General features: G+C 37.3%; 2 protein-coding genes across 3 annotated transcripts in view; one reads left to right on the plus strand and one right to left on the minus strand.

Moving 5' to 3' along the window:
- Window positions 1–9,329, minus strand: part of Slc39a9 (solute carrier family 39 member 9) — a 51,394-nt gene extending 42,065 nt beyond the window's left edge. For both annotated transcript variants that reach the window (XM_077799691.1, XM_026385160.2), the window contains exon 1: window positions 8,571–9,329. In XM_077799691.1, coding sequence (XP_077655817.1) covers window positions 8,571–8,666 — 96 coding nt within the window. In that variant the 5' untranslated portion in view covers window positions 8,667–9,329. The remainder of the gene's footprint in view (window positions 1–8,570) is intronic.
- A 250-nt stretch (window positions 9,330–9,579) lies between these two features.
- On the plus strand, window positions 9,580–26,184 carry Erh (ERH mRNA splicing and mitosis factor). The gene is made up of 4 exons (XM_026385158.2): window positions 9,580–9,795; window positions 12,332–12,419; window positions 18,274–18,394; window positions 25,660–26,184. Exons 1-4 carry the CDS (start codon window positions 9,595–9,597, stop codon window positions 25,760–25,762), a joined length of 513 nt encoding a protein of 170 aa, XP_026240943.2. The 5' UTR covers window positions 9,580–9,594; the 3' UTR covers window positions 25,763–26,184.
- The last annotated feature ends 1,098 nt before the right edge of the window (window positions 26,185–27,282 follow it).

Below are 27,282 nucleotides of genomic sequence, written 5' to 3' on the forward strand. Positions count from 1 at the left end.
TCTCTTAGAAATACGGAGTTGGGCATGGTTGTCATCCCACCAATTTGGAGGCTGAGGCAGGATCCCAAGGTCAAGGCCAGCCTCAGCTATTAAGTAAGATTCAGCAACTTAGTGAGACCCTGTCTCAAAAAAAAAAAAAAAAAAAAAAAAGACCATTTATTGGGTTGGGGCTATAACATAGCACTAGCTTAACAAACATGAAGCCCTGGGTTTGGTCCCCAGAACACTTCAAATATACAATTAAAGTAAAAAGAGAACATTTATACCCTTTGACTCTATCATTCTAAACAATCTGAAATATGGCCACAGTTTTAGATTCAAAAAGATCCATTCAAGCCCAGAGGTACGTGCCTATAATACCAGCAGCTCTAGAGGCTGAGGCAGGAGGATTGTGAGTTCAAAGTTAGCCTCAGCAATAGTGAGGCGCTAAGCACTCAGTGAGATCCCAAAATACAAAAAAAAGTCTGGGGATGTGACTCAGTGGCTGATTGCCCCTGGTTCAATCCCTGGTACTCCCACCAAAAAATCAATTCAATAGTATTATTATGACAGAAACTTGAAAACAAACTAAATACATAAGAATTTCAGTACACAAGATAACTAGACGTACTGAAGACATTTTAAAATGCCTTGAACAAGTTTTTAACAATAAAGAAAAATGCTTGTGATATACTGCCAGGTCAAAGAAAAGAGAATGTACACATATATGTATACACACACACACACTCACACACACACACAAAAAAGTATGTATGTATATCTGTACACACACACACATCACATAATCAACCATGTTAAATGCAAACAAAAAAGAAGAAAAAAATGTTACTAGTAATTAACTACACAGTAGAGTTTTTTAATACATTATGATTTCTTTGTGATTTTATTTTCCTATTATATATTACCATATTTTAAAAATTTTCCACAAACTGTCTCTGTTATATATAGTCAGGCCTTTCAAAAATTGTTAATTTAACTGAAGGCCAAATAAACAGTTGATTTGTACCTACTAAACTTTGAGACTCAGTTTCTTCGTATTACAAAGAGGTAAGAATTCTTCCTTTTCAAGGTTACTGTTAAAATCAACATAGACTCTGACACGTAAATTGACACTGTGGCATTGTGGTCGAATTAGAGCGCACAATGTCCTTAACTTGAGCATAGAGATGTTTTCTTCTTTATTAAGTGGAACACTGAACTCAAAACTGCACCTTGAGGTTTTGTGATTATGGAAATGTTTTTTAGCCTCTTCCCACCTGGATGTCATTCTGTGACTTATTTCCTCTGCTGGCTCCCACACCCTCCTAGTTTGCTGTTACTAGTTTGCAGATGGCTTAGGAATCAGACAATCTTCTCGAGAGGTTCTAGACTAGCAACTCACGGGTTGTTTGGCACACACAGTGCGCCAAAAATTTGCACTCCAGGGTATTGGGAAAAGCTGTTGATGGAAAAGTTGTTACACTGGAGATGCTTCTATGAAACCACCCAAGAGGGAGGCCAGCAGAAACTACCAACTTCTGGGAGGGGTAGTGGATGTGTGTACAGCAGAAGTCTGGGGCTTAAATGGCTGCCCACAGTGCAGAAGCTGTCTCCTGGGAGCCTCCCTGGAGAATGAAGACTCCTTGTGCCTGTACCCAGAAAGCTGGGTGCACTGTAGGAGCAGGAAACTGGGCAGGGGAGGTTGCTTCGCTATAAGATTCAGTGCCAGAGAAGCTGCCCAGGAGAGTGCTAAGAAACACGCTGAAACCCAAAGGGAAAACCCCTTCCTTCTAGAATTTCTCTCCAGTACCCTCTATTAACAAGGCTGAACATCCTGCCAACTGGCAGAAGAAAGATATTTACCAGGCCCAGATACATTTTTTTGCAGAGCAGTCAATGAAGAGTGAATTTGGACTTGAGAGGCAATAAATTGATAATTGGCACTTTAGCAAAGAAAATCCTTACTCTTTATGCTATTTGACTAATTAAAAACTCTTCTGGTCCTTTAGATTAATGAGATTTCTAGATGGCCAAGTTCTGTACAAGAGAGGTGCTACCAATATTCTTCTCCTTCATCATTATTATAACTAACATTTATTAAGTATGCAGTATGCTATTCCTGTTCTACTACTATTGCTCTTTTAATTCTTATAACAATCCCATGAGATAGGTACTCCTGTTATCTCCACCATACAGAGAGGAAACAGAGGCCTTGAAAGCAATTTGCCCAGGTTCACAAAGCCAGAGCCATGATATGACCTAAGAAGTCTAGCCCCAGAATCTATACTCTTAAGCAGTATGTTAAATTGCTTCTGATCAAATCCATTCCATTGTTTAGTATTTAGTTTTGCTTTTAGCATCTTTCTTTCCCTAATTTGCCTCTGTCAAATGCTTCAAGAATAAATGTGGGGGCTGGGGATAGAGCTCAGTAGTAGATACATGCCTCACATGAACAGGGATTCAATCCCATCACTTAAAAAGAAGAGTGACTGAGGGTAAGCTATGTGGTAGAGCTTACATTTAGCATGCATGAGGCCCTAGGCTAGGTGCCTAAGTACCACAAAATAAAAAAATACGCAATAAAGTGTAGAAGCTGGGGCATAGTATTTTAAATAGAAAATTGAGCCCTACATAAATACAGGGCTTGCAATGGATAGTTTGATGTAATTACCTAGTAATCAGCCTCAAGACCCTGTCACTTTAAAACCCATATAATTAAGACAGAAGAATTTCCAGCCCAACTAGTATTATTTCCAGTTCAATAAAATTAGAAATCAAATACAAGTATTCAAGGAAGACTACAGTTTTTATAATTCTGTCATAGGCTTCCAAAAATACCAATAATCATACTTAGCACTACTATTTGTTACCTGGAATTCCAAACCCAAACGGGAGATCTTAAATCTCATTATCATTCAACAACAGTCACATCTCCAAATTCTCCAATTAGGGGAGAGATTAAGAAGACTGTCACATACAGAAATATTGTGAATTCATTTCAAGTCTTCTTCCCTCAAAAAAGGAAATCACTTCTTAAATAGTACAATTTAGGTCTGACTGAACTGTGAAGATGTCAAGTGTGAAATTAATCTTGGATAGCTCAAAATGGGAATTACTTCAGAGTCAAATTCAGCAGGTGTTAATTTAAAGGGCATTTACAACATATCTGATTCTTTCTTACATGTTTCAGTCTTTGGAGATTGTTTACCTCTGGAATTTTATGTTCTGAGACACCAACTAGCACAAGGCATGATACATATTAGTGCATTAAAGATGTTCCTAATTTAAGGAGCTAAAAGTACTAATTTAGATGGATCAGAGTTTTATTTCTTCTTTACACAGTGACCATCAGGCAATGTCATCTAGTGGAAAGTGCTTTGGCCCTGGGAATCAAACTGACTTAATTTCAAATCTCACCTCTACCGAAGTTTGAGATCTTTCCAAGCTTATGTATGTGTATTTGTAAATTGAGGTTTAACAGTATCTCCTTGTCTTATCTAAAGGATTAAATAAAATAATACATATACATGTCTGATATACAGAAAGCACTCAATAAACATTAGCTATTACTATTATTATGCAGGTAAGTCTTAATTATGATTTTTTCATATAGTATCCCCTAAAAAAGTTTTTCAGAAAAATAGTACCAAATTAGATCATGTCCAGATTTTATTTTATCTAAATGTAGTTTTAACAACAAAGATCCTTATGAAACAATAATCTGCAGTTCAATCTGAGGAAAGACAAGTTACTGATTGCTTTCTAGAGATGAATAAATTACTGAGATTGCAAAGTTTAAAATCTTGAAGTTAGAAATGAAATTCCCGGGGCTGGGGATGTGGCTCAAGCGGTAGCACACTTGCCTGGGATGCGTGCGGCCCTGGTTTGATCCTCAGCACCACATACAAAGATGTTGTGTCCGCCGAAAACTAAAAAATAAATATTAAAAAATTCTCTCTCTCTCTCTCTCTAAAAGAAAAAAAAAAAAGAAAGAAAATTCCCAACGGGTAAAAGCTACTGTATTACCATAAGAGAAAAAAGGTCAATTACACTAGACAATGCAAAAGTTCTTAAAAATGCAATTTTTGTCAATCCTACTTCACAGGGAACAAACATACTAGGAGAAGGAAAAACACACTAAACAAATTTGTTCTTCAAACACAGTAAGCTTTGATTTGGTGGTGACACCCCAAAGATAATGATTATGAGAATCGATAATCAAAACTTTAAAATGTGAAAGAACAAAGCTTAAAATGGAAATAAATATAATGAAAAAAAAAAGACAGTTAAATATTAAGAAAAATAATATAAAACAGGGAGGCTACAGGAGAAGCCAGGCCTCTCCACGTGGAACATTCACAGTGAACAGGAATGCCAATCCCAAAACAAGACCTTTGAATTCCAAACAAATTTCTGAGCAGTTTCTGTGACTGGGAGGAGAATGAAGAGGAGGGAGTTTCCCCATCATTAGAAGTCTGTTCCCAAATAAAAGGTTTAAAAACAAAAAATCTAAACAGTTATAAAGATGAAACTCCTAAAAAAAGTTTTTATAATCAGTGCTGAGCATTCTCTTCAATATTTTCAAAAGTTCACTTATGTTCTGCACATAGTGTCAAGCCCTGTGCTTACATCTTTTCATTTCATCTTCACAAAGATCCTCTAGGCTTTCTAACAGAAGAGATTTGGATGTTAAACAGCTTACTCAAGTAGGGAACTACACTGTATCAGGCAGTTTCTTTTGAAATTAGTGCATTCTTAATCATACTAAATTTTAAAATCGTCCTGAGAGTAGCACTACTTTGTTTACCTGCTTAATGGACTTAGACTGTTTTAACAGATGACAAATGTGGCATTATAACACAAAGTGCTCTGCTACAATGACCATTACAACCATAGGAATAATTTTATGTATGTAGAATATAGTAACAATACACATGGGCTTACAATTTGTGTGTCTTTTTTTCCTTCTTCATTTCATTTTTACAAATGTACTAGTCTGGATTAGAACAGAAATTTAAAACAAAAATAATCCTTAAGCACTGAACCTAAAAATCACAATTTAGCCATCTGTATCTAAATTCATTCATCAATCAGAGCAGCTGCTGAGTTTGTAAAGATAATGTAGGTTCTCAACCTATTTATGTAGCATTGTTATTAAGAGCCAAAGAAAACTGCTCATTTGCGACTGAATCTAAAATATCAGATGGCATCCAACTCCTTTACAAGACAGGACCTCATTTTTGGCCTCCTTTACAAGTTTAGCTTTTCTCCTTCTGATAAGCTGAAAAAAAAAATAGCGTCTTAATTATCACAGTAATTCATAACAGCATTTGAAAGTCAGAGGGTTTTTTTCCCCTTTGTTTTATAAATTGTTTATGCATGACGGTTCAGTTGCTAGGTCCAACAGCAAAGAAGATCACAGAAGTAAGGTGGTTTTGGGGTGAGGCAAGTTGGAGAAAGTGAAAGAGAAGTTATGTCACACACCCTCTTGCTGTGACTCTGCTATAGTAACTTCAAACTACTTGATTTTTAACTCAATTGTAAATATTAATCCTGCCATAATTGATAGTTTGACTGGTCATCTGACATTATTATGGCTCTGAGAAATTCTGAAGAAAGTACTGAACAAGAAGCAAGATTAAGAACATGAACAACAACAACAAAAAGGCCTATCTTTTCATACAAATGACAGTGAATATAAAATAAAGCAGATTTACCTGCTCCTCTTCTCTTATTCATAAATAACACTGGACCCTAAGAAAAAGTTAGACTGCCTTGAAAAGGGAAGTCTTTTAACCAATTTAGGAGTTTAGGGAGTTATTTCCTAAGGGTAGTAACTGTGCTTCCCAGTTTCCCCATGAATGAAGCTTATTTTTTACAAATTTATTATCTTGTTGGTTTTATGACATATCAATAATAGCAGCATAACTTGTCTAGAAAAAAAAATGTTTAGCTCCAAGGAGATGAAAAACTCCGCTTGAATTTTAAAATGTTTTTGACTAAGTTCTATATAACTTCTATTTTTATTTAAACAGATCAAAAAGCTTGCTCCTTCCATAATAAACAAACATTGTGAATGCTGATTTATAGCGTTTTAAGTCCTACAGCTTGAAAAGACCACATGACTATCAATCTGGAAAGCCATGAATGCCATGGGTTACTATTTTTTATTAATGGCCTGATTAACAACACCACTCATGTAGACGTTTCCTTTCAGTAAAAAGAAAATAGCATGTAATTGCATATTGCAAGGATCATTCAAAAAAGTTTGAGAAACTACAATTGGAAAAATTCTAAGCATTGTATAGAAATGTAAAAAGATTTTAGCAGGATATGAGGGTGCACACCTGTGGTCCCAGTTACTTGGGAGGCTGAGGCAGAGGGATCAATTGAGCCAAGGGGTTGGAGGTCAACCCGGGGAACATGTGTAACCATCTCAAAAAAAAAAAAAAAAAACCAAAAACACAACAACAACAAAAAGCCAGGCAGGGCACAGTGGCGCACTGCCTGTAATCCCAGCAGCTAATGAGGCTGAGGCAGGAGGATTGTGAGTTCAAAACCAGCCTCAGCAAAAGTGAGGCACTAAGCACCTCAGTGAGACCCTGTCTCTAAATCAAATGCAAAATAGGGCTGGGGATGAGGCTCAGTGGTTGAGTGCCCCTGAGTTCAATCCCAGTACTCAAGAACAAAACAACACACACAATGTTTTCCAGTTGCTTATTAATTATATTCTTCATAAAAGTTACCTCAGTAAGTCTTTAAATATGTACACCAACCCAAATCTCACAAATGCTAAACTTAATGTCAACTCAACTCTAATGTAGTTAAAAGAAGATTTTTTAAATATTAGAGGGTAGACGGCAGGCTCATAAAGTATTAGGCAGGCAGGTACCCAGGAGAGTAAAGTGGGCTTCATAGGCCACTAACAACTGACAATCAGCTGCAACCCAGTTCTGCCCAATTGCAGCCTTGAAGAATACAAGCAAAAAATAGCAACACTAAACATTCTACTATTTAACAAAGTCTGCGGGCTGGATTTGTACATAGGCTAACTTGTACATGTCCTGTGGACTTTCGCCGAAATGGACAGAGTGGCTAAGAATTGCTCTGAGTCAGAAGAACCTGCCATAAAGATATAAACAAAGAACATATAAACCTCATTCCAATGTACTTCATCAATTTGTCCAAGTTTCATAACCTGTCTGTTGGTTTCCTCATCAGTTCCTCGGTGAGTTTAAGTGAAGCAAAGTAACAGGAATAATGAAGGGTAGTGTTATCATTAGATACTGAGTAATACAGATTAAAAAAGGAAACAGAAAAAGAGCAGTAACAATTCAAGGCTCTTTTCCCTTTGGCTATGGGCTTTACTTTTCTCAAGCTTTAAATCCTTCGTCCTTCCTTTTTTTCCACCCACAGAAAATTTTCTTCACCAGCAATGCCTCTTCTTCTTTAGTTTCTTCAGGGCCTACCTCATACTTCATCTATACCTTCCCTTTCCTTTAAAAACATAAACAAGATTGTCATTGAGGCAAGAGCCTATTTCACTGCTTATCTCCAGGACAAATTCATTAAATCCCATTCCCTCTGAAGTTTTTCTTCCTCAATCTTTGAACACTGTGCACTTTTTGAATTCTCTATAACAACCTTAAAGAACCTACTGCATTTCATTGAACACTTTCATCTATCCTTCCCCATTAATATTTAAGAAACCATAACCTAACAAATTAACCAAAATAGCAAAACATTAACAAAGGTTCATTTCTAAGCAGACTTGAAAACAAATTCAGAACATTCACTTTAATGTTCTTCTTCTTTGAAAGGAAATGTGAGTTAACAATAGTATAATTTAAGCCAGGCACAGTGTAATCTCAGTGACTGGGAGGTTGAAGCAGGAGAATCAAAAGTTCAAAGCCAGTCTCAGCAACTTAACAAGGCCCTAGGCAACTCAGTAACAGCCTGTCTCAAAATAAAAAAGGCTGGGGATGTAGTTCAGTGGTAAAGCACCTCTGTGTTCAATCCTCAGTACCAAAAAAAAAAAAAAAAAAAAAAGAAAAAAGAAAAAAAAAGCCAAAAACGTAATTTTGTTTTATTCTCATATTTACTGTAGTACAGCATCTGAAAATAAAAGAATGACTTAGCTTGAGTTTCCTAAAGAGAAATTATCAAAAAAGTACTCATGATTTTCCCAAAAAGAGAAATTATCACATTGACTTAAACTTATGAACAACTAATATTTTCCATTTGTTTTCTTGATAAGAATCTGGCATCTTAATTCAGAAACCTCTAGGAATCAACAGAAATGCGATAGCTCCTCTCTCCAGGAAATTGCACAGAGCCCCAAATATTTTAGGCAATTTCAAGGGATTCAGAATACTCCAGGTCTACAGTGGAATATCCACTCACCCCAGGATAAGAACTCTAATGCTGAATATGAGGTTTGTTTCTACCACTGAATGCTCTGTATCTTTCACAATGAGTCTTCCTCAACAAGATCTTTAGCTCTGAGATTAACTAGGGAAGCAGCTTCCCTCTGCAGCTATCACTGCTTCCTAGCATCCTGATAAACTGGCAGAAAATTGAGACTTTCTTACCTCTGAGAAATTAACAGCCAAGGGAATGATGCCAGCCACGTAACATCCCACCAACATAGCCAAAGACAGCAGACTAATGGAGATGAAATCATCCATTCTGCCCTCTTTTATTCATCCACCAATATCAGACTTCAAAATTCCAGAGGCTTCAAAGGTGCTTAACGTGTGGTGGTTCCAAGAGAACAAAGTGGGCTTTCCAGTTCTTTCGGCCTCCCCACTAGCAGATGTGTTCACGAGGCACCTCTTTCTCTTGAACTTTCTTATAAACAGCCCCTTTTTGTTGACACTAGCACCGGAGAAAACTTTGAGCAATCTTAGGTCTCAGTCCCTGGATTCTCGTGGGCTAAGCGATTTGGGAAATTTGTGCGAAAGAGCGATTTCTTCAACCGTCGGAATGAAGGTGGCACAACGGCCCACTCCCGCTACAGACAATGTCCTAAGTAGCAGCAGGCAAAGGACGAAAAGCCAAGCTAACCTGTGCGTTCCCTCCGCGCCCCTGTTTCCCTAGGGTGGCCCCGCTGGTGATCCGCCCCCCACCAGCACTGGGACCAGCCCACCAATCCCAGCAAGCTCCCTTCCAATTCTAGAGTGGGGAAAGGAGTCTTGCAAGTCTTAAACGCTGGGTCCTCGGGATTCAGCAGCAAAGCTGATACAAAGCTGTCTCTACCCTATACCCAATGCTGCCCATGGTACTCCGCTCCGCCGGGCCTTGACCCAGAGTCACAGATACTACAGCAGCCATGGCCGCCAAGTGGCACCTCTTCATTACACCCTCTTCCGGATTGTTTCACCGCCCCCTCCTTAGGGGCCACTTCCGGGTTACAACCGATCTATAGCCCGGTATACTTCTATTGCCGCCATTTTTAAGTAGGGCTAATAAAAGATCTCTGTTGTTACAGTCTAACTGGTGATCCCTTTACCCGTATGTTTAAAGCATAGAGTACGGGAGACAGCATAACGAAAGAAAAACTTCTTTTCAAAGCTCCGAAACTTTCCTTTACATAGTTCATCGCCCTTATAAAAGATGGCTGTAGCCGAGTCAGTATCTCCTCTAGCTGCCGGAAATGAGTACACCTCTATGGTCCAAAAGGCTTTTTTGCGTCGCGCTTCCGACGACTTCCTGCGGCTCCTCTCGCGGGGATTGGCTGTTGGCGGCGTTGTGGCTGAGCTCGTGTGCGGCGGCAGTATCGACAGCGGCTGCAGCAAAGAAGAGTTTGGCGCGATGGTGAGAAAGGCCTCAGCGGCTACCTGAATCCCCCAGCCTTCGGGGCAACCTCTGCCCCGTACATCTTCCTGGCCTTCCCACCCGCAACCATCTTTCGCCAGGGTGCTGCTCCCGGCCCCTGCAGTTCGCGGGTCGACCCTTCTCCCTCTTCCCGCCGTGGAGACGCTGGGCCTGGCTTTAGGCCCCGGACCCGGGTCCGCCCTGCCGTTGCGCGCCCGCCTGTTTTTTGGATCAAAGCGTGCGGTGGGCCTAAGAACGCGCTCTCTCCCGAGTGCTAGTTGGTGGAGGAAGGCGTGGTGATGGTGCTTTTTGCCTCCAAATAGTCAAGCTTACTGTAGGAACAATGGCCTAGGGGATGTTTCCGAAACTGACAGATTTGTCAATTTACTGTACCCCGCATGTGGGCCAGGCGGAGTCATATTTGCTTTGTAGTGTGCTTCTTCAACCATTCCCTATTGTTTTCCTGCACTTGGCCTTTTTAAAAAAAAGAATTTTGTGTTTTCTAAGATCTGTGGGTGCATCATTTAGCGTTTCAATCAACCTCAATCCCCATTCTTACCCTTGTACTCTTCTGAAAAGATAGGCTCAGCTCGGAGTCCAGGCCTTTTAGAATCTGATTAGGGTGATAGCGAAGTGGTTGGATTTTTTCGTTTGTTTTGCTTTTAAGTCAAAAGGGAGATGGCAACAGGGATTACAGGGACGCAGGGTTTTCCTACATTTACTCTTTCTTTTTCTGGTTGTTGCAGTTATTGTTAACAAGCTAACTTTTCCAGGTTGTACTTTCTGAGTTTCTTCAGTGTTTGACCTAATGTAGTCTTCTAAGGAGGACTGAGAATTGAAGGCCAAGTTTTAGTTCCCATTTTGCCATAACTAGCCATGTGACCTTGCCTAAGTCATCTACCTGAGTTTCCTTCTTTCTCTACTTGTAAATCACTGTTTGGTATTGTATTAAAATATTTAAATTCTGAGAAAGTGACAGCAACAAATATCAATCCATTTTCAATAGACAGTTGTCAGTGATAGCTTCAGTTTGTTTCTCTTTTAAGTTTGGGGAAAGCGTTTGAAACTAATTAGCAAACTATGTATTGTAATAATTCTGCAATAAAAGAATGACTATTTCGGGTTCATATGTGTGGGACTTTGCCAGGTTAACTATTCATCAGAATGAATCACTGTTGTTTGGCAATCAGAATAAGGTTTTTATTAAGGGAATTTTGCATGACTTTTAAAATATAATCACATTTCATTCTAGTAGTTTTTAATCCTTTTTGGGGGGGAATATAAACTTTGCCCTTTGGTTGATTTTAAGACTAGATAAGAAAAGCAATGTACAATATAACTATTTCTGTATGTTATTCTTTGAAATAAATTAGCCTTTAATTTGTATTAGAACTAGAACAAAGTGAATATAATAGCAACTGGTATAGCTAGTGTATAACGCAAGCCCTGTTGCAGAGTGCAATAGTATGGCAAATGATACAGAAATTTCCCCCCACCCCTACTCACACACACTAGGCAAGTGAACCCAGAGCTTTATGTTAGTATTTAATTAATCATCCCTGCATGCATGGCAAAAAAATGGGGGGGTGGCAAGGGGATAATTTCAATAGAGTAGTGATTCTCAACTGAGCAAGATTCTCCCAAACTCCAGGGACATTTGGTAATATCTGGAAACATTTTTGGTTTTCACAACTTTGGGAGGAAAATGTGGAATCTAGTGGGTATGGGCCAGGGTTGATGCTAAACATCCTACAATGCCCAGAGAATCATCTATCCCAAAATGTAATAGAGAATGAGAAACCCTGAAATTGACCCACCAACAGAAACATGCTCCTCAGTAAGCATGAGAGGGAAGCCATAAATCTATCTGTTGTTCTTCAGGCATATTCTTATTTCTTACTGTTTTAAATCAGTCTAACAATTTCATGAATCCAGTGTTTAAAAATAATTGATTTTGCTATAAGATAGCTCCTGAAGGGTAGTCATCTACCAGGTGAATAGTTTAATGGATTTTTTTAGGACAGTACTAATTTTTTACAGCCAGTTTTTCTTATGCCTTGATGTTAGACTGTAACCCCTATATAAAATATGATTCTACCATTGTGCTAAAGTTGGAAAAAGAACATTGGTGATACCGTGCTTGCAATGATTTTTCTCTATCCAAGTTTTTAATTAGGAACTTAATAGGGCTGGAGATAAAAAGTGATCAGTGGAGACAGAAAACCTTTGTAGGTTTATAATTTAGTTGGAAAGAAAAGGCAGTACAAAGGAACTTTTGCTGAGTACTACAGCCAATAAGTGAACTCCACCTTTGAGAAAGAGTTATTAGGACCCGGGAGACCTTACAGGAAAGAGGTGAATACAGCTGTTAATATCACGCTTGGGCCAAGGCTTAAATATTGTACGATGAACAACCTGATCAATTACATTTTAATAACTGACATGTATTGTGGCATAAATGGGAATTTTATGTCATAATGTGAATTTCTCAAATATAAGTCTGAAACTTACATTGAAATTCCTTTTTCCCCTGTAGTCTCATACCATTCTGCTGGTACAGCCAACCAAGAGGCCAGAAGGCAGAACTTATGCTGACTATGAATCTGTGAATGAATGCATGGAAGGTAAGTTTTAACACTAATCAAGGAGTAGAAATCTTTGAAGTTTTTTTTCCTGCCCTGATATGCTTTAATGCTCACAATTGTAATCACAGTGGCTCAGGAGGCTGAGGCAGGAGGATCATGAGTTCAAAGCCAGCCCCAGCAAAAGCAAGGCACCGATTAACTCTGTGAGACCCTGTCTCTAAATAAAATACAAAACAGGGCTGGTGATGTGGCTCAGTTGGCGAGTACCCCTGAGTTTAATCTTTAACCCCCCCCCCCCATTGGAGTATGTGGATTGGATATTCACAAATAAAAACTAACTGGTTTAGACTTAAAATCTGCCATGTAAAACCAACAATGAGTATAACTGAAAAAAAGCTACCAGTAATCAGATATCTTCTAAAAAGCTAGCTAAAGTCCATATTTTACATTGGGGTTTATTCTTTGCATACTACAGTTTTATGGATTTTGCCAGATTCATGAAGTCATGAATTTACCATTAGAGAATCATACAAAATACTTTGACAGCCCTAAAAATTATTTGTGTTCAGCTTGTTTGTTCTTCCTGCCACACCCTCCAGACCCCTGACAACCAGTGATCTTATTACCATCTCTATAGTTTTGCCTTTTCTAGAATGTCGTATTTTGGCATTCTTCATTGTCCTTGAGTGATTGGTTCCAGGACCTCCTCACAGATACCAAAATCTGCAGATGTTCAAGTCCTTTATATAAAATGGTGTGGTATTTGCATATAACCTACATAAACCCTCCTGCATACTTTATCTAAGTCAATACTTAATATAGTATAAATGCGATGTAAACAGTTGTTCTACTTTATTGTTTAGAGAATAATGACATGAAAATTGTATTGTTCAGTACGAATGCAGTTTCTTTCTTCATATGTATTTAATTCATAGTTGAATGCATGGATGCCAAATCTATGTACATGAAGTGCTGACTGTACTTAATGGTTTAAATTATTATCACATGTAGCCTTCTTGTGCTGGCTTCTTTCATTTAACAATATGCATTTAAGGTTCTTCCATGTCTTGTCATGACTGAATAGCTCCTTTTTTTTTTTTTAATTAGAAATGGTGCTATATTTTCCATTTTAAAAAGTTAAAAAATGAGGATCCAAGTGTGTAGTTCAGTGATATCAGTGATAAAGCACTGAACTAGCATGCATGAGACCCTAGGCTCTATCCCCAGTGCTGCTTTCTTTTTCTTTTTTTTTGATGGGATGAGGAGGGGTGGTAGCAATGATTGAACTCATAGGCACTCAACCACTAAGCCATGTCCCCAGCCCTATTTTATATTTTACTTAGAGACAAATTCTCACCAAGTTGCTTAGCACCTTGCTTTTGATCAAGCTGGCTTTGAACTTGGGAATTCCTGTGGGGATTCTCCTCTTGAACCACTGAGATTACAGGCATGCATCATTGCACCCTGCTCCCAGAGCTGTTTAAAAAAAAAAAAGTTAAAAATGTTAAAGCAAAATTACTGAATCAGTTCTTACATGGTGATTGTCAAATGATAATTTTCTTTGTTATGTTACTTAATATTTCCCTGTAAAGCAGAACTTTTACTCCCCCCCCAAAAAAAATTTTTTTTAAAAATGAAGACTATTTTTTAGAGCAGCTTTAGGTTTATTTTTTTTTTAAAGATTGGAGAGCTAAGGATATAGCTCAGTTGGTAGAGTGCTTGCCTTGCAAATAAATAAATAAAAAGATTGGAAAGTAGAGTCCCAACCTACCTTTCTTTCCCTGTCCCCTCCCAGTTTTCCTTAATACTACATTTTGTATTAGTGTGATACATTTGTTTCACTTGATGAAGCAATATTGATGTTAATTAAAGTTCACAGTTATACATTAAGGTTCACTTTTTGTTTTGAACATTTATAGACTTTAATGTATGTATAAGACATGTATCTACCATTATTCTATCATACAGAATAGTTTCACTATCCTGAAAATATGGTGTCCTACCTATATGTTCCTTCTCCAAACTGCTAGCAATCACCACCTCTTCTTTACTATCTCTGGTTTTGCCATTTCCAAAATGTCATGTTGGAATTACATAGGATGTAGCATTTTCTGATTAGCTTCTTTCACCTGTGTTTTTTCATGTGTTTTAGCTCTTTTATTTTTTTATTGAATAATATTCCGTTGTATTAAAATATCACCGTTTGATTATCTATTTACCTATTAAAGAACACCTTTGTTGCTTCTTTTGGGGCAATTATTATTAAAGCCACATGAGTTTTTTATGGATGTACATTTTCAGCTCATTTGGGTAAAAACCTAGTAGCGTGATTATTGGATCATATGGTTAAGACTATGTTTGACTTAGTAAGAAACTGCCAAACTGTCTATAGAAGTGGCTATACCATTTTATGTCCCCACCAGAAATGAATGAGCACTCCTTTCACTCTGCATCCTTGCCAGTGTTTGGTGGTGTCATTACTTCAGGTTTAAGCAAATCTAATAAGTGTGTGGAGGTGATCAGTGAGTGATACACGATGTTGGACCTTTTTTTATACACTTATGTGCCATCTGTTTCTTTGGTGAGCTCTTTGTTCAGATCATCAGTTCACTTTTTTATTGAGCATATTGCTGAGTTTTAGAAGTTCTTGATGTATTTTGGATACAAGTCCTTTTTTACCACATCCTTAAACCACATAATGTGATTTTTTTGTTGTTTCTTGAATAGTGTCCTTTGCAACATGAATATTAATTTTCATGAAGTCCAGTTTATGTGATTTTTCTTTCATTGCTTATGATTTGTCATCTAAGAAACCATTGGTCTAGTCAAATATTCATGTTTTTTTCCAAGACTTTTTTTTTGTGTGTGTGTGTGCTTGGGTTGAACCCAAGAGCACCAAAAAAACCACTGAGCGACATCCCCAGCCCATTTTTTTTAAAAAAAAGTTTTATTTTGAGACAAAGTCTTGCTCAGTTGCTTAGGGCCTTGCCATCCTGCTGAAGCTGGCTTTGAACTTGGAATCCTGCCTTACACTCCCAAGCTGCTAATGTGTGCCATGAAGCCCAGATTTCTAAGACTTTCTATCATTTTACAAATTACTTTTAGGTCTCTGGTCCATTTTGAATGATTATTTATTTATGGTGTGAGGAATGGACCCAACTTCATTTTTTTGCACGAGACTATTCAATTGTCTTAGCACCATTTGTTGAAGATCATTAATTCTTTGTTGAGTTTTCCAGGCACTGTTTTTTTTTTTTTTTTTTGGTTTGTTTTTTGTTTTTTTGTTTTGTTTTTGTTTTTGTTTAATGTGGTGCTGAGGATTGAACCCAGGGGCTCACATATGTGAGGCAAGTGCTCTACCACCAAGCTACAACCCCAGCCCTCTAGACACTGTTAATGAAAAGCATTTGGCTATAAATGTGAAGGTTTGTTTCTGGATTCATTTCTGTTACACTGATGTATGTGCTTGTCCTTATGCTAGTATCACTCTCTCAATTACAATAGCTTTGTAAGTTTTAAATCAGAACTTTGTTCTCTTTGAAATAGTCTGGTTATCCTGGATCTCTTGAATATCCATGTCAAATTTAGGATCAACTTGTCCATTTATTATTTCATTATTTCAGATTATTTCCAGCTCAGTGTAGGTATTGCATTGAATACATAGATCATTTGGAGGGAGTATTACCATCTCTCTCTCTCTCTCTCTCTTTTTTTTTTTTTTTTTTTTTTTTTTCAGTACTGAGGATTGAACCCCCTGGGGCTCATGTATGCTAAGTGAGCACTCTTACCACTGAACTTTTTTTTTTTTTAATTTTATTGTGAGCCAGAGTCTCACTAAGTTTCCCAGGCTAGCCTCAAACTTGAAATCTTCCTGTCTCCACCTCCCCAGTAGCTGGAATGAAAAGCAGGTGTGTCCACTGCACATCATATTAAATCTTCAATCCATGAACTTGGATTCCTTTTCATATATTTAGGTCTTTACTTTCAATGACATTTTGTAGTTTTCAGTGTACAAGTCTTGTGCTTCTTTTTTGTTAAATTTACTCCCAAGAACTTTATTCTTTTTTATACCATTGTAAATGGAGTGGGGTTTGTTTTTATTTATTTTTTTTTTTCATTTTCTATTGGTTTATTGTTAGGTCTAGAAATTCAGTTGATTTTCATATGTTGATCTTACATCCTGCAAGTTTGCTCTACTCATTCATTAGTTCTGTTACATTTTTGGTGGTTTCCTTAGGATGTTCTGCACAACACAGAAAGTTGTACTTCTTCCCTTGCAGGTAGAAATGCCTGTTTTCTTTCTTGCCCAATCACCCTTGCTAGAATAGGTAGTACAGTGTTGAATGCAAGTGGCGAGAGTAGATATTTCAGTCTTCTTCCTAATCTAAGCAGAAAAGCATCCAGTCTTTCACCATTAAGCATAATGGTAGCTATGAATCAATGTCATTTTAAAGTGAACAATGAGTTTATTTTATTGGTTTTATATCCTTTCCAGATAATGTGCTCTGTAGACAATTGTTAGTGATGTGACTTTGCTTATTTTAGTATCTTTATTATATTTGAGTAGAGAAGTGTATTACATGTGCTAATGCTTTATTATTTCATTATTTCACATAATCCTCAAAATCATATGAAGAGGTACTATTGTTATCTCCCTTTGATAGGAAAGGCTTACTGGTAGAGTCATTTGCCCAGGATTTCATAATTACTAAACGTAGAGCTGGAATTCAGGTCTGTTGGAATCTAGGATTCAGGATCTTAAGTACCATATTAAGATAAGCTTTGGGGGCTTGGGATGTGGCTCAAGTGGTAGCGTGCTCGCCAACATGCGTGAGGCACTGGGTTCGATCCTCAGCACCACATAAAAATAAAGACATTGTGTTCACCTAAAAAACTAAAAAATAAACATTAAAAAAATTTTAAAAAAAAAAGATAAGCTTCAAGCTGGGTGTGGTGTCACATGCCTGTGATCCTAGTGACTCTGGAGGCTAAGACAGTAGGATCACGAGTTTAAGACCAGCCTCAACAACTTAGTGAGATCCTGTCTCAAAAATAAAAGGGGCTTGGGCTGGGGATGTGGCTCAAGCTGTAGCGAGCTCTCCTGGCATGCGTGCGGCCCGGGTTCGATCCTCAGCACCACATACCAACAAAGATGTTGTGTCTGCCGAGAACTAAAAAATAAATATTAAAAAAAATTCTCTCTCTCTCCCTCCCTCCCCCCTCTCTCACTCTCTCTTTAAAAAAAAAAAAAAAAAAACATTGATGGGATTTAAAAAAAATAAAAGGGGCTGGGGATATATGGCTCAGTGGCTTAGTGGTTGAGTACCCTGGACTTTAATCCTTAGTACAAAAAAAAAAAAAAACCTTAAGATAGACCTATTGCCAATTTTTATTGATATTTTTGTTGTTATTGTTGTTGCATCAAAATCCAAAGGCAAGCTATTCATTTGTCACCATTGTTCCAAAGTGTGGTGTTTTTCTTTACATACTTTGTAGTTTTGGGAAGATTTATTGAAAAATCTGACTTAACGAACCACAGTATTATCCTTTTGTATGTGTGTATGCTGGGGATCAAATCCATTTATGCTAGGCAAGTGCTCTACCAGTGAGCTATATCCTCAGCCCTAGGTTACAATTTTTTTGAACCATCAGATGACAAACCTTTAAAGCACATTTAGCTCCAATGGTTTGAAGTAATCATTTTATTATTAAGGCACAAAATGGCTACCAACATTCTAGTGAATTTGTAAAGTTGCTAGTGGCAGTAATTAAAATGATCAAGCTACAGTTCTTTTCCCAGCCCAATTTTACTAAAATAAATATGATATCAACATAAAGAACTACTCATATACAGGCTTATGCAGTTGTAAGTTCTTTTTCCCTCCTCTTTCAGGAGTTTGTAAAATGTATGAAGAACATCTGAAGAGAATGAATCCCAACAGCCCCTCTATCACATATGATATAAGTCAGTTGTTTGATTTCATCGATGATCTGGCAGACCTCAGCTGTCTTGTGTGAGTACTTGCCACCTTAACTTTAACTTGCATTTTTCTATTGTGTATCTGAGGTGATTTATAATATTGGGAGTTCATTGTGTCTGATATTGATATTTGCATTTTGCATACTTTGTGTTAGTTAATATTTTACTTACATATATAGATCATAAATTAAGTTGGTAACATAATGCCAAAGGTGCAGGATATCTTAAACTTTGCTATTGATACAGTTACTATGCAGAGAGGCTTGTAATTAATAAATTTCATATCCTTTTTTTTTAATACCTAATCTTTTTCTTAGACCCCCGCATCTTCCAGTCTTTATCCTAAAGTAGTTGGCTTTGAATTAAAACCAAGATTGTTCTTTTTAAAACTTAAATATATATAGAATTGAAATTTAATTTTAATCCTGCTTTGTGTAAATATTTTATTTACACAATATTTTTATTAGAATGAGGGTTTTTTTAGACCCTTACATTTTTTATTCTCAGAGATTTGTTAGATTTTTAAAAATGTTTCTCTTATAACAATAAATGTTTTGTATTTATAATCTGCTGATTATCACTGCTACTGAGAAGCATAAAGTGTTAAAGATTGACTCAGTCTTCTCACCATCTGTGAATGAGAAACAATAAATATAGCTCATTTTACAGAGAAAAATGGAAGCACTTTAGGATGACATTCAGTCATCAGGTGCTTGAATACTTACTATATGCCAGGCACCAAGTTAGAATATGAGGGAGCAGTGTTGAAAACATACGGACCTACCCATAGGCACTTCTAGACCATTAATTCAGCCAAGCCTAGTATCTGGCTGCACCATGCTGTCTCCCCTGAGATTCTTGGTGAAGACAAGCATTTCCTTAGGATTTTGGAGTTTTGCTTGCTCATAACATTCATATGATCCAGTTCTGGTCTTAGATATGTTAATAAGAAATTTATATCTAAATAAGTTCAGGAAATTGAGGCCAACAGAACTATAGGTATCATTATAGTCTAACATGTATCTTAAATTAATTTGTATGGATCTTATTCTAATAAATATTTGTTGAGTGTTAACCCAACAAGTACAGTCACCTTTCAGTATCTATGGGCATTGGTTCTAAGGATTCTCTACCCTTGTAGATATCAAAAATCTGAGGGTGCTTAAGTTCCTTTATATAATGGTATGGTATTTGCATATAACCTGTGTACATCCTCCCATGTACTTTAAATCATCTCTGGGTTACTTAAGAGTCTGTACATTGACAGTACAGATGCCCCCTCCCCCAATATTTTCAATAAGCTGTTCAAATCTGAGAATGCAGAACTGTGGATACGGAGGGTTGACAGTGTGTTTAGGGACGAAGAGGGCCTTGTGTAGATATGTTGCAATTTTTGTGTTTTGTGCTAGGGATGGAACCCAGGACCACACACATGTTAAGCAAGCACTCCACACTGAGCTACATCCCAGCCCTTGGATTTTTACTTGCAGTAGCTAGAAAATGGTTCACTAAAATGGTGATGTTTGATTATAGACTTGGATGAGAAAATAAGCCATCCTGATATCTATAGAGAAGAAAAAAAAATGTACCAGACAGAGGGGAAGGGGACAGCTAGTTGTAAGAGTTCTGAGACAAGAGTGTGCCCTGCCCTGATGTGTTTGAAACTTGTATAAAAGCCTATAAGGGTACAGAGGAGTGTAGAGTAGATTAGAGGTCCTGGGAACAGTGATATTCTAGGAGCCAGTACAGAAGTGTTTCATGTTATTGATAGTCCAACAAATGGGATCTTAGAGGTGTGAGAAAAGAGGCATTGTAGACAACTGATACAAAACCAATGTTTTATTCAGTGCATCAAAGAAATTGAGATATATCTAATAACTGCAGGAGCAAATAGCCTTTTATGGGTGTTTTTGAAGAGGTGAGAAATAGTGGGAAGTTTGCAGGCTAGTGGGATGATTTAGTAGAGGGAGGAATTGATGGCATTAGAATCTTGGACAGTGCATTAGTAGTAAAGAGGGGAAGGTAGGCGGTATGGGTGGAAGATTGGGGAAATTATTTTCTGATTGCTTCAGCTGTTTCAGGAAAATAGGAAGCAAGAACACTGAAGTCAGGTGGAGGAGAAAGTGTTGTAGGTTTATGGAGAAGTAAAAAATCATCTAAGAGGACAAAGGTATTAAGGGTTGCTTGGTTTCTGGGGGAAAACTAAGTATCCTCTTGGGTACCTGATAATGCATTTAAAGTAGAATCTGTTTTCATCATGGGCTTTCTTCTAGTCACTCCTGGATGGCTACAGGTAAGGAATAGGTCGTGGTCAGTCAACATTTTGCTAAAGATTGGAGATGTGTGCAAGGAAACAATAAGGGATCAGTGACCGTAAAATGAAATTGGAGGTGGGGGCACTGGAGACAGATAGAATCAATTTAATTGTGGGTTCCCTGGAGTCAAAGAAAACAAATGAGATGCTCAAAATTGGGTGATTGATAATGACAAGGTCTGCTGGATCTGGCTGAGGAGGAGCAGGGAGACAAGATGTTTGGAAATTATTTTATATTGGAAAAGATGTTGGCGTTGAGGGGCGTAAGTGTCAGCAGAATCATCTACTAGACATAAAATCACCAATAACATGTTTTTACTGTCTAGAATTTAAGAAGCAGCTATGTTTTTGTTCACTATTTTATCTCCAATGTCTAGAATAGTATCTGACACACTGCACTGAGTGAATATTGGTTGTAAAAATGCATGTCACTGGGCTGGCATTGTTGCTCAGCGGTAGAGCGCTCGCCTAGCATGTGCAAGGCGCTAGGTTCAATCTTCAGCACCACATAAAAATAAATAAAAGTATTGTGTCTAATTCTAAAACTTAAAAAAAATGCATGTCACCCATATAATATGATTTGAAGCATAATTTGTTGAAATTATTTGTAATTTTCCTCCCCCTCCCCTTTTTTTAATGTTACAGAGTTATATTCTCTAAACAAAGGTGAAAGGGGCTGGGGTTGTGGCTCAGTGGAAGAGCACTTGCCTAGCATGTGTGAGACACTGGGTTCGATCCTCAGCATCACCTTAAAATAAAATAAAGATATAATGTCCACCTGTAACTAAAAAAAAAATACATATTTTTTAAAATGAAAGAATCTGACATTTTATGCTAAATTTTGGAGGATCTTATATTAGAAATCTTAATTATTTATCTGATCAAGTTGGAGATTTATATTTGTCCCAAGTGTATTGGCGTTGAAGTTTACATTTGGAATTTAAAACTGACTAGATGTTTCATTTGGAACTTAAGGCTTTAATAAAGTTCATGTACAAACAATGGTTATCTTCATGATTTTTTAAAACATCACTTAGTCAGACATCAGTTATCTCTCATTCCCCGTAAATGGGAAGTAACTTAAAGCTAAGGGAAGATTGTTTTACTCACCTTGGGAGGGGCTGTGGTTAGGAACTAACAGGAGTTTCTGAATTAAAGATAGCTGAGTTGGAATTTTCTTACCATTTTTCAACTCTTTTGGGCCAGTTAACTCAGTATTGCTAAACCTCAATTTGTTCATTTGTAAAATTTGTTTATTGGTACTGGGAATTGAACCCAGGGGCATTTAACTACTGACCCACATCCCCAGCCCTCCCCCCCCCCTTTTTTTTTTTTTTGAAACAAGGTCTCACTGAGTCACTGAGGGCCTTGCTAAATTGATGAGGCTGGCCTTAAACTCAGGATCTTCCTGTTTCAGACTCTCTACTTGCTGGGATTATTGGCACAAGCCACCGTGCCAGCTCATTTGTAAAATTTATATAAATGTACTTCACAAGACAACTTATGAGGCCCCAGTTGCTTGCTTAACACAGCCACATCAGATATACAGCAAGAAACCCATGTTAACTGGACTGATGAAGCCAGGACAGATTTTATTACAAGTATGTTCTGTAAAATTTGCCGCAAATTTATGAATTTGTGGATTTCAATCTCCATAATGATAAATTGTGCTGTTAAAAATGTTTCCGGTTTTTGGCAACACAAAAAGCACACAAAGTAAAACACTAATTATAAGGGACATTCTGCAAGTATGTTACTTCATGATAGGATATAACTTTGTGCTTTTAAATGTATCTAGCTTGCTAAGATAGTATTACCTAGATAATTCTTTCCAGCTCATGTAATTCAGGTATGAGAGAGATAAATGGTAATCTGTAGTTTTTAATTGTCTCTTTGAAAAGCTATAAATTGTAGGTTAAATTGTGTTTCTGTTTCTAATGTTGAAAATTGAATTTAGGATTTAGAACTATTTTTCCCACATGACTTAGGTTGTGTCTCATTTGTTATTTGAATATCCTAGAGAAAGTATTTCCAAAGAGGTCACATACTGTTGTGACACTTCTTATGAGCATACTTTACACTGAGCTACATTCCCAGCCCTTTATTTTAAGAGAGGGTCTCTCATAAGTTGCCCAGGCTGTCCTCGAACTTTCAGTCCTCCTACCTCAACCTAACCCATGACTTTTTAAAATCCTTTTCCCCAAAACCTCTTATTTAAAGCAGTATAAGGCTCAGGGTTCAGCTCAGTGGTAGAACACTTGCCTAGCATGCCAGAACCAGGTTAAATCATCAACATCACAATGAAAAAAATATATTAAACTAAAAAACAGTATAGCAAAAAATGGAATGTATAACTTGATGAAACCGAGGGCAAACTCTATTAATAAAAATTTAGCCAGAGAATTTGTCGAACTTGTTTCAGTTTTCTCACCTATGTTTTAAGACGAAAATAATAGCCTTTTGAATGTACAAGATTTCCTTGTTTGTGATATTTTCTTCCACAACTGTTGTAATGAGAAGGTACTCCTAATCAGGAAGGCAACCTGATATCAGCAGAGACAGTGCTGATTTATTTCTTGGTTCAGACCCTCAGATTGTTATGATAAATGCCTGCATGCATTTACAGAAACAATGGGCTGAAAGATTGATTTGTACCAATAGCTAAGAATTTTATTAATATACTTAACATTTAATTGTCACATTTTCAAATGCTAATTAAAAGCCATCAACTTACAGCCTTCCATAAAGAAGGTGTTATTATTATTTCATGAGCTGGAAAATAGCTTGCAGGAGTGATTTTGTGGGATGGAATGGTCTCTCTCTCCCCCATCCAGGTATGAAAGTTCTGAGAAATTCTGTTTTTAATTCTTCTTCAATGTTAAGGAAAAATTCTATAGTCTCTTCTGCCACACCCTAAAGTAGATTAGATTAGCACCTATTTAGTTAGGAACACCTAATTTAGTTAGGAAGCCTGAACAGATGACAGTAAAAGAATTCTTTTTTTAATTTTTATGCGGTGCTGGGTTCGAACCCAGTTCCTCACACATGTGAGTCAAGTGCTTTATTTTCTTTTTTTTTTCCAATTTTTTTTTTTTTTTTTTTTTTTTAGTTGTAGTCTTTATTTTATTTTCATGTGGTGCTGAGGATTGAACCCAGGGCCTTGCACATGCTGGCGAGCACTCTACCACTGAGCCACAACCCCAGCCGAGAATTATCTTACTTTTTAGAGTGTTTCTCACTGTAACAAGGATGCTTAGTAGAATATTTGGTTAATAATTTTTACAAATTGGAAAACTTTTGCGTTTTTTTAATAAACCAGTTCTGGCCTTTACCAGAGGAAAACTGTGATGGTCATTATATAAAGCATTCCTACTTTGGAATTTGTTTCCCTTACCAAAAATTGGTATGCAGGTTTCTAGCTTGGTGGGTAGTTAACAGTGAGGACTATGATGGTAGGAGCTTATAAGCTCTTACTTGTCCAGCATCACTTAGCTATTAAGTTGCTTCACTTCTTTGAGCCTATGGTGACTTACTTATAAAAAAAGTAATCGTAATTGTATAGGGTTACAAAAAGGAACACACATTTAAAACAGTAGCTAGTATTTGGTAAAGTCTTAAGTACTTACTGGTATAATTTTTTGCTGAGAAATTTTTTTAAATGAAGACTTTTTAAATGGCTAAAATGAGATATAACTGATAAATCAGATACTTTGTTTTTTTAAGGTATCTTCTTGGGCAAAATAAGTGAACCCCTGAAGGTAAACCAGGGCTCTGATCTTTCTGGGATGCTGTGTGGCATTCCCACCAGGTGGTGCACACAGCTTTGAAACACTTCACTGTATTTGTGTAATCTCTGGTGGCTTATTGCTTTTTTATACTGTAACTGTAGATGGGGGACTCCCAAAAGAATGTATTCTTAACAGCTAGATTTCAGTTGTAGGTCAGCTGGAAAGTTTCTTTTTCCAAGTTTTAGCATGATTAACTTAAGTGATTGGCTATAAAATGTACTGTAGGCTCTGAAAACCAATGGAAGTTTTATTGCTAGTGCTACTCTTTACACCTTCACCCTTCTCTTCTGCTAAGAGAGGTTTTGGAGATTGCTATGTGTTCTGATAATTCTCCTCTACAGGCCTCTTACAGTAATTATTTACTTGTAGCACTGGGAATAGAGCCCAGAGAAACTTGACCTGAACTACATCCCCAGCCCTTTTATGTTTTTTTTTGAGACAGGGTCTTGCTAAGTTTAAGTTACCCTGGCCGGCTTTGAACTTGGGATTCCCTTGCTTTCCAGGTAGCTGGAATTATAGGTGTGCACCAGCATACCCAGACCTAGCCAAAATATAGGTTATAAGATTACTTCTCTTAAGTACTTTTGCAGGAGAGGACTGGAGATGTAGCTCAGTGGTAGAGTGCATGTCTGATATACACATGAGGCCCTGTTCAATCCCTAGCACTATTTAAAAAATAAAATCATATATGAAAAATCAGCAGGAACTCTTTTCCAGTATGTTTAAGATTCCTTAGTGAATTCAAAAGTAAATTTACCAAATCTAAAGTTTATACTAGTGTTTGGTTTTGTTTTTTAATCACAAAAGGAACTGTAAAAATAGAAACTGTGTGGGAGAAAGAACACATGGTCAGATGGAAAATTTATCTTTTTCCAAGTCTTGTCACGGTAACCTTAAGTGATTGGCTATTAAGTGTACTATGGGCTCTGAAAACCTGCTGAGAAGTAAGTATGTGACATATTGAGCATTTAACTTAAGAGCTCTGGGCCTTGGTTTCTTTTCCCACGATAAGATTATACTAGGTGATCTGAAGTTCATTTTGGTTAAAAATTAGCAGCTGTATAAGCAGCTTTTTCATTGAGATCATGTATAGGAGTGTGCACATCGTTGCCATCATGGGACAGTTATAATTTGAGGTTTAAACACGTGACAGTAATTGACCACTGTAACTTTGCTTATGACCTTTCTGTTCCTCAGTTACCGAGCTGATACCCAGACATACCAGCCTTATAACAAAGACTGGATCAAAGAGAAGATCTACGTGCTCCTTCGTCGGCAGGCTCAACAGGCCGGGAAATAATTGAGCTGGAAGCATTAGGGGGCTGGGGGTGGGCTTGGAACACAGGTGTGTACAGCGTGCTGTAGTGAAAGTTTTGTATTATAGTAATCCTGTTTCCATTTTGTTACACTCTGGCCAAGATTGAATGTATTAGATGAAATGTGAGGGTCTTTGAGGATCTTTTCAATCTGAAACCCCAGTTGCCCCCTTTTTCTTTCTTCCTTTTTTTTTTTTTTTTTTTTTTTTTTACTTAAACATTTTTATGATTTAGGTTGCAGTTGCTCTTTGTCAGTTTATGTTGGTTCCAGTCCTTCGAACTATTCATATCTGCTTTATAACATTCACTGTACTAACCCTTCAAGATCGGGTGGGGGGTGGTTGACACAGTTTAGTTATGTCCTCAAGATAAAGTCTTAGTGAAAAATAAATAAATGTTCTTTAGTTATGGTTTCTCACTGAGTGATTTTTTTGTTGTTTATTTTTTTTACTTCAGAACACTGGATTATCTTGTAAAACATTAACAATTTTAAAACCAGTAGGCCACAACACAAAAGAATTTGAGGCAAGTTTACGTGCTGAACACATTTTGCTGTGGTTTATGTGAAATAAGCTATTACCTACCTCATTTGTCCAGCAAATCTCATTTGTAGCTCCAAAGCTTATATCTACATTGGTACAAACATCATACAGATGCTTCTGGACTTAAATGAGTTTATCAGGACATAATCCCATTGTAAGTTGAAAATATCCTAAGACCAAATGTCTTCAATATTCCTAAACAGAGGAATGCAGTACAGTATTTTCCCCTTGTGGTCATGTGGCCAACTAGGAGCTAGGTGTCAGTGCCATTACCCAGCATCACTCTACTGAATGCATATAACTTTCACACTGCCTTAAGTTCATGACCATCTGTAAAAGACTTTTTGGAAAAAAACAGCTTGCCTGCTGCAGCAGCCAGATAAGCTCCTTGGCTTTGACCAAGTGCTCTTTCTGAGAGGTCCTTGGGCCCTTGTCAGAGCCTTCAGCAGTTGAATATTCATTTATCCACTTCTGTATGGAAGCCATATGGGCGAGGGAAGGCCCACAGAAAAGTACAAAATGATCTTCCTTTTAACGTAGAGTCGTGTTGTGAATTGGACTTACCATATTATACTTCCAGTCATTAAATACATGGATGCTCCCTTATTCTTTTATCACTTTACCAGGTGGCTAGTGTCTTAACACACAATCTTCAGATTGGTAGATTTTGGGGAGAATTAGAGTATCTGACAAAGGTATAGCTGTGGATTAAAATTTCACTGTGAATCGGTCAGATTTTAAAGCTGAAGTCTCAGAGAAAAAAAAAAGATAAATAGAAAAGTAAGTAGTGCTGGGAATTTGGCTCAGTAGAGAGTCTTGCCTGGGATGCATGAAGCCCAGAGTTTGATTCCCAGCACTGCAAAAAGAAAAGTCAGATGGTACTGTTTTTCACTTGGCCTGCCCTGCTAATAGAGTTTATTTCTCTAACAGATATGATCTTGGCTTCATATCAAGAACAAATC

The sequence above is a fragment of the Urocitellus parryii genome, chromosome 6 (genome assembly GCF_045843805.1).
Source record: "Urocitellus parryii isolate mUroPar1 chromosome 6, mUroPar1.hap1, whole genome shotgun sequence".
Taxonomy (NCBI): domain Eukaryota; kingdom Metazoa; phylum Chordata; class Mammalia; order Rodentia; family Sciuridae; genus Urocitellus; species Urocitellus parryii.

Bases quoted from the DNA above. Each gene is read 5' to 3' on its own strand.
- Erh (XM_026385158.2), top strand. From the start codon at position 9,595: ATGGCTGTAGCCGAGTCAGTATCTCCTCTAGCTGCCGGAAATGAGTAC. The intron at 12,420-18,273 runs GTAAGTTTTAAC...CTCCTCTTTCAG, and splicing joins TGTGAATGAATGCATGGAAG to GAGTTTGTAAAATGTATGAA. The intron at 18,395-25,659 runs GTGAGTACTTGC...TCTGTTCCTCAG, and splicing joins GCAGACCTCAGCTGTCTTGT to TTACCGAGCTGATACCCAGA.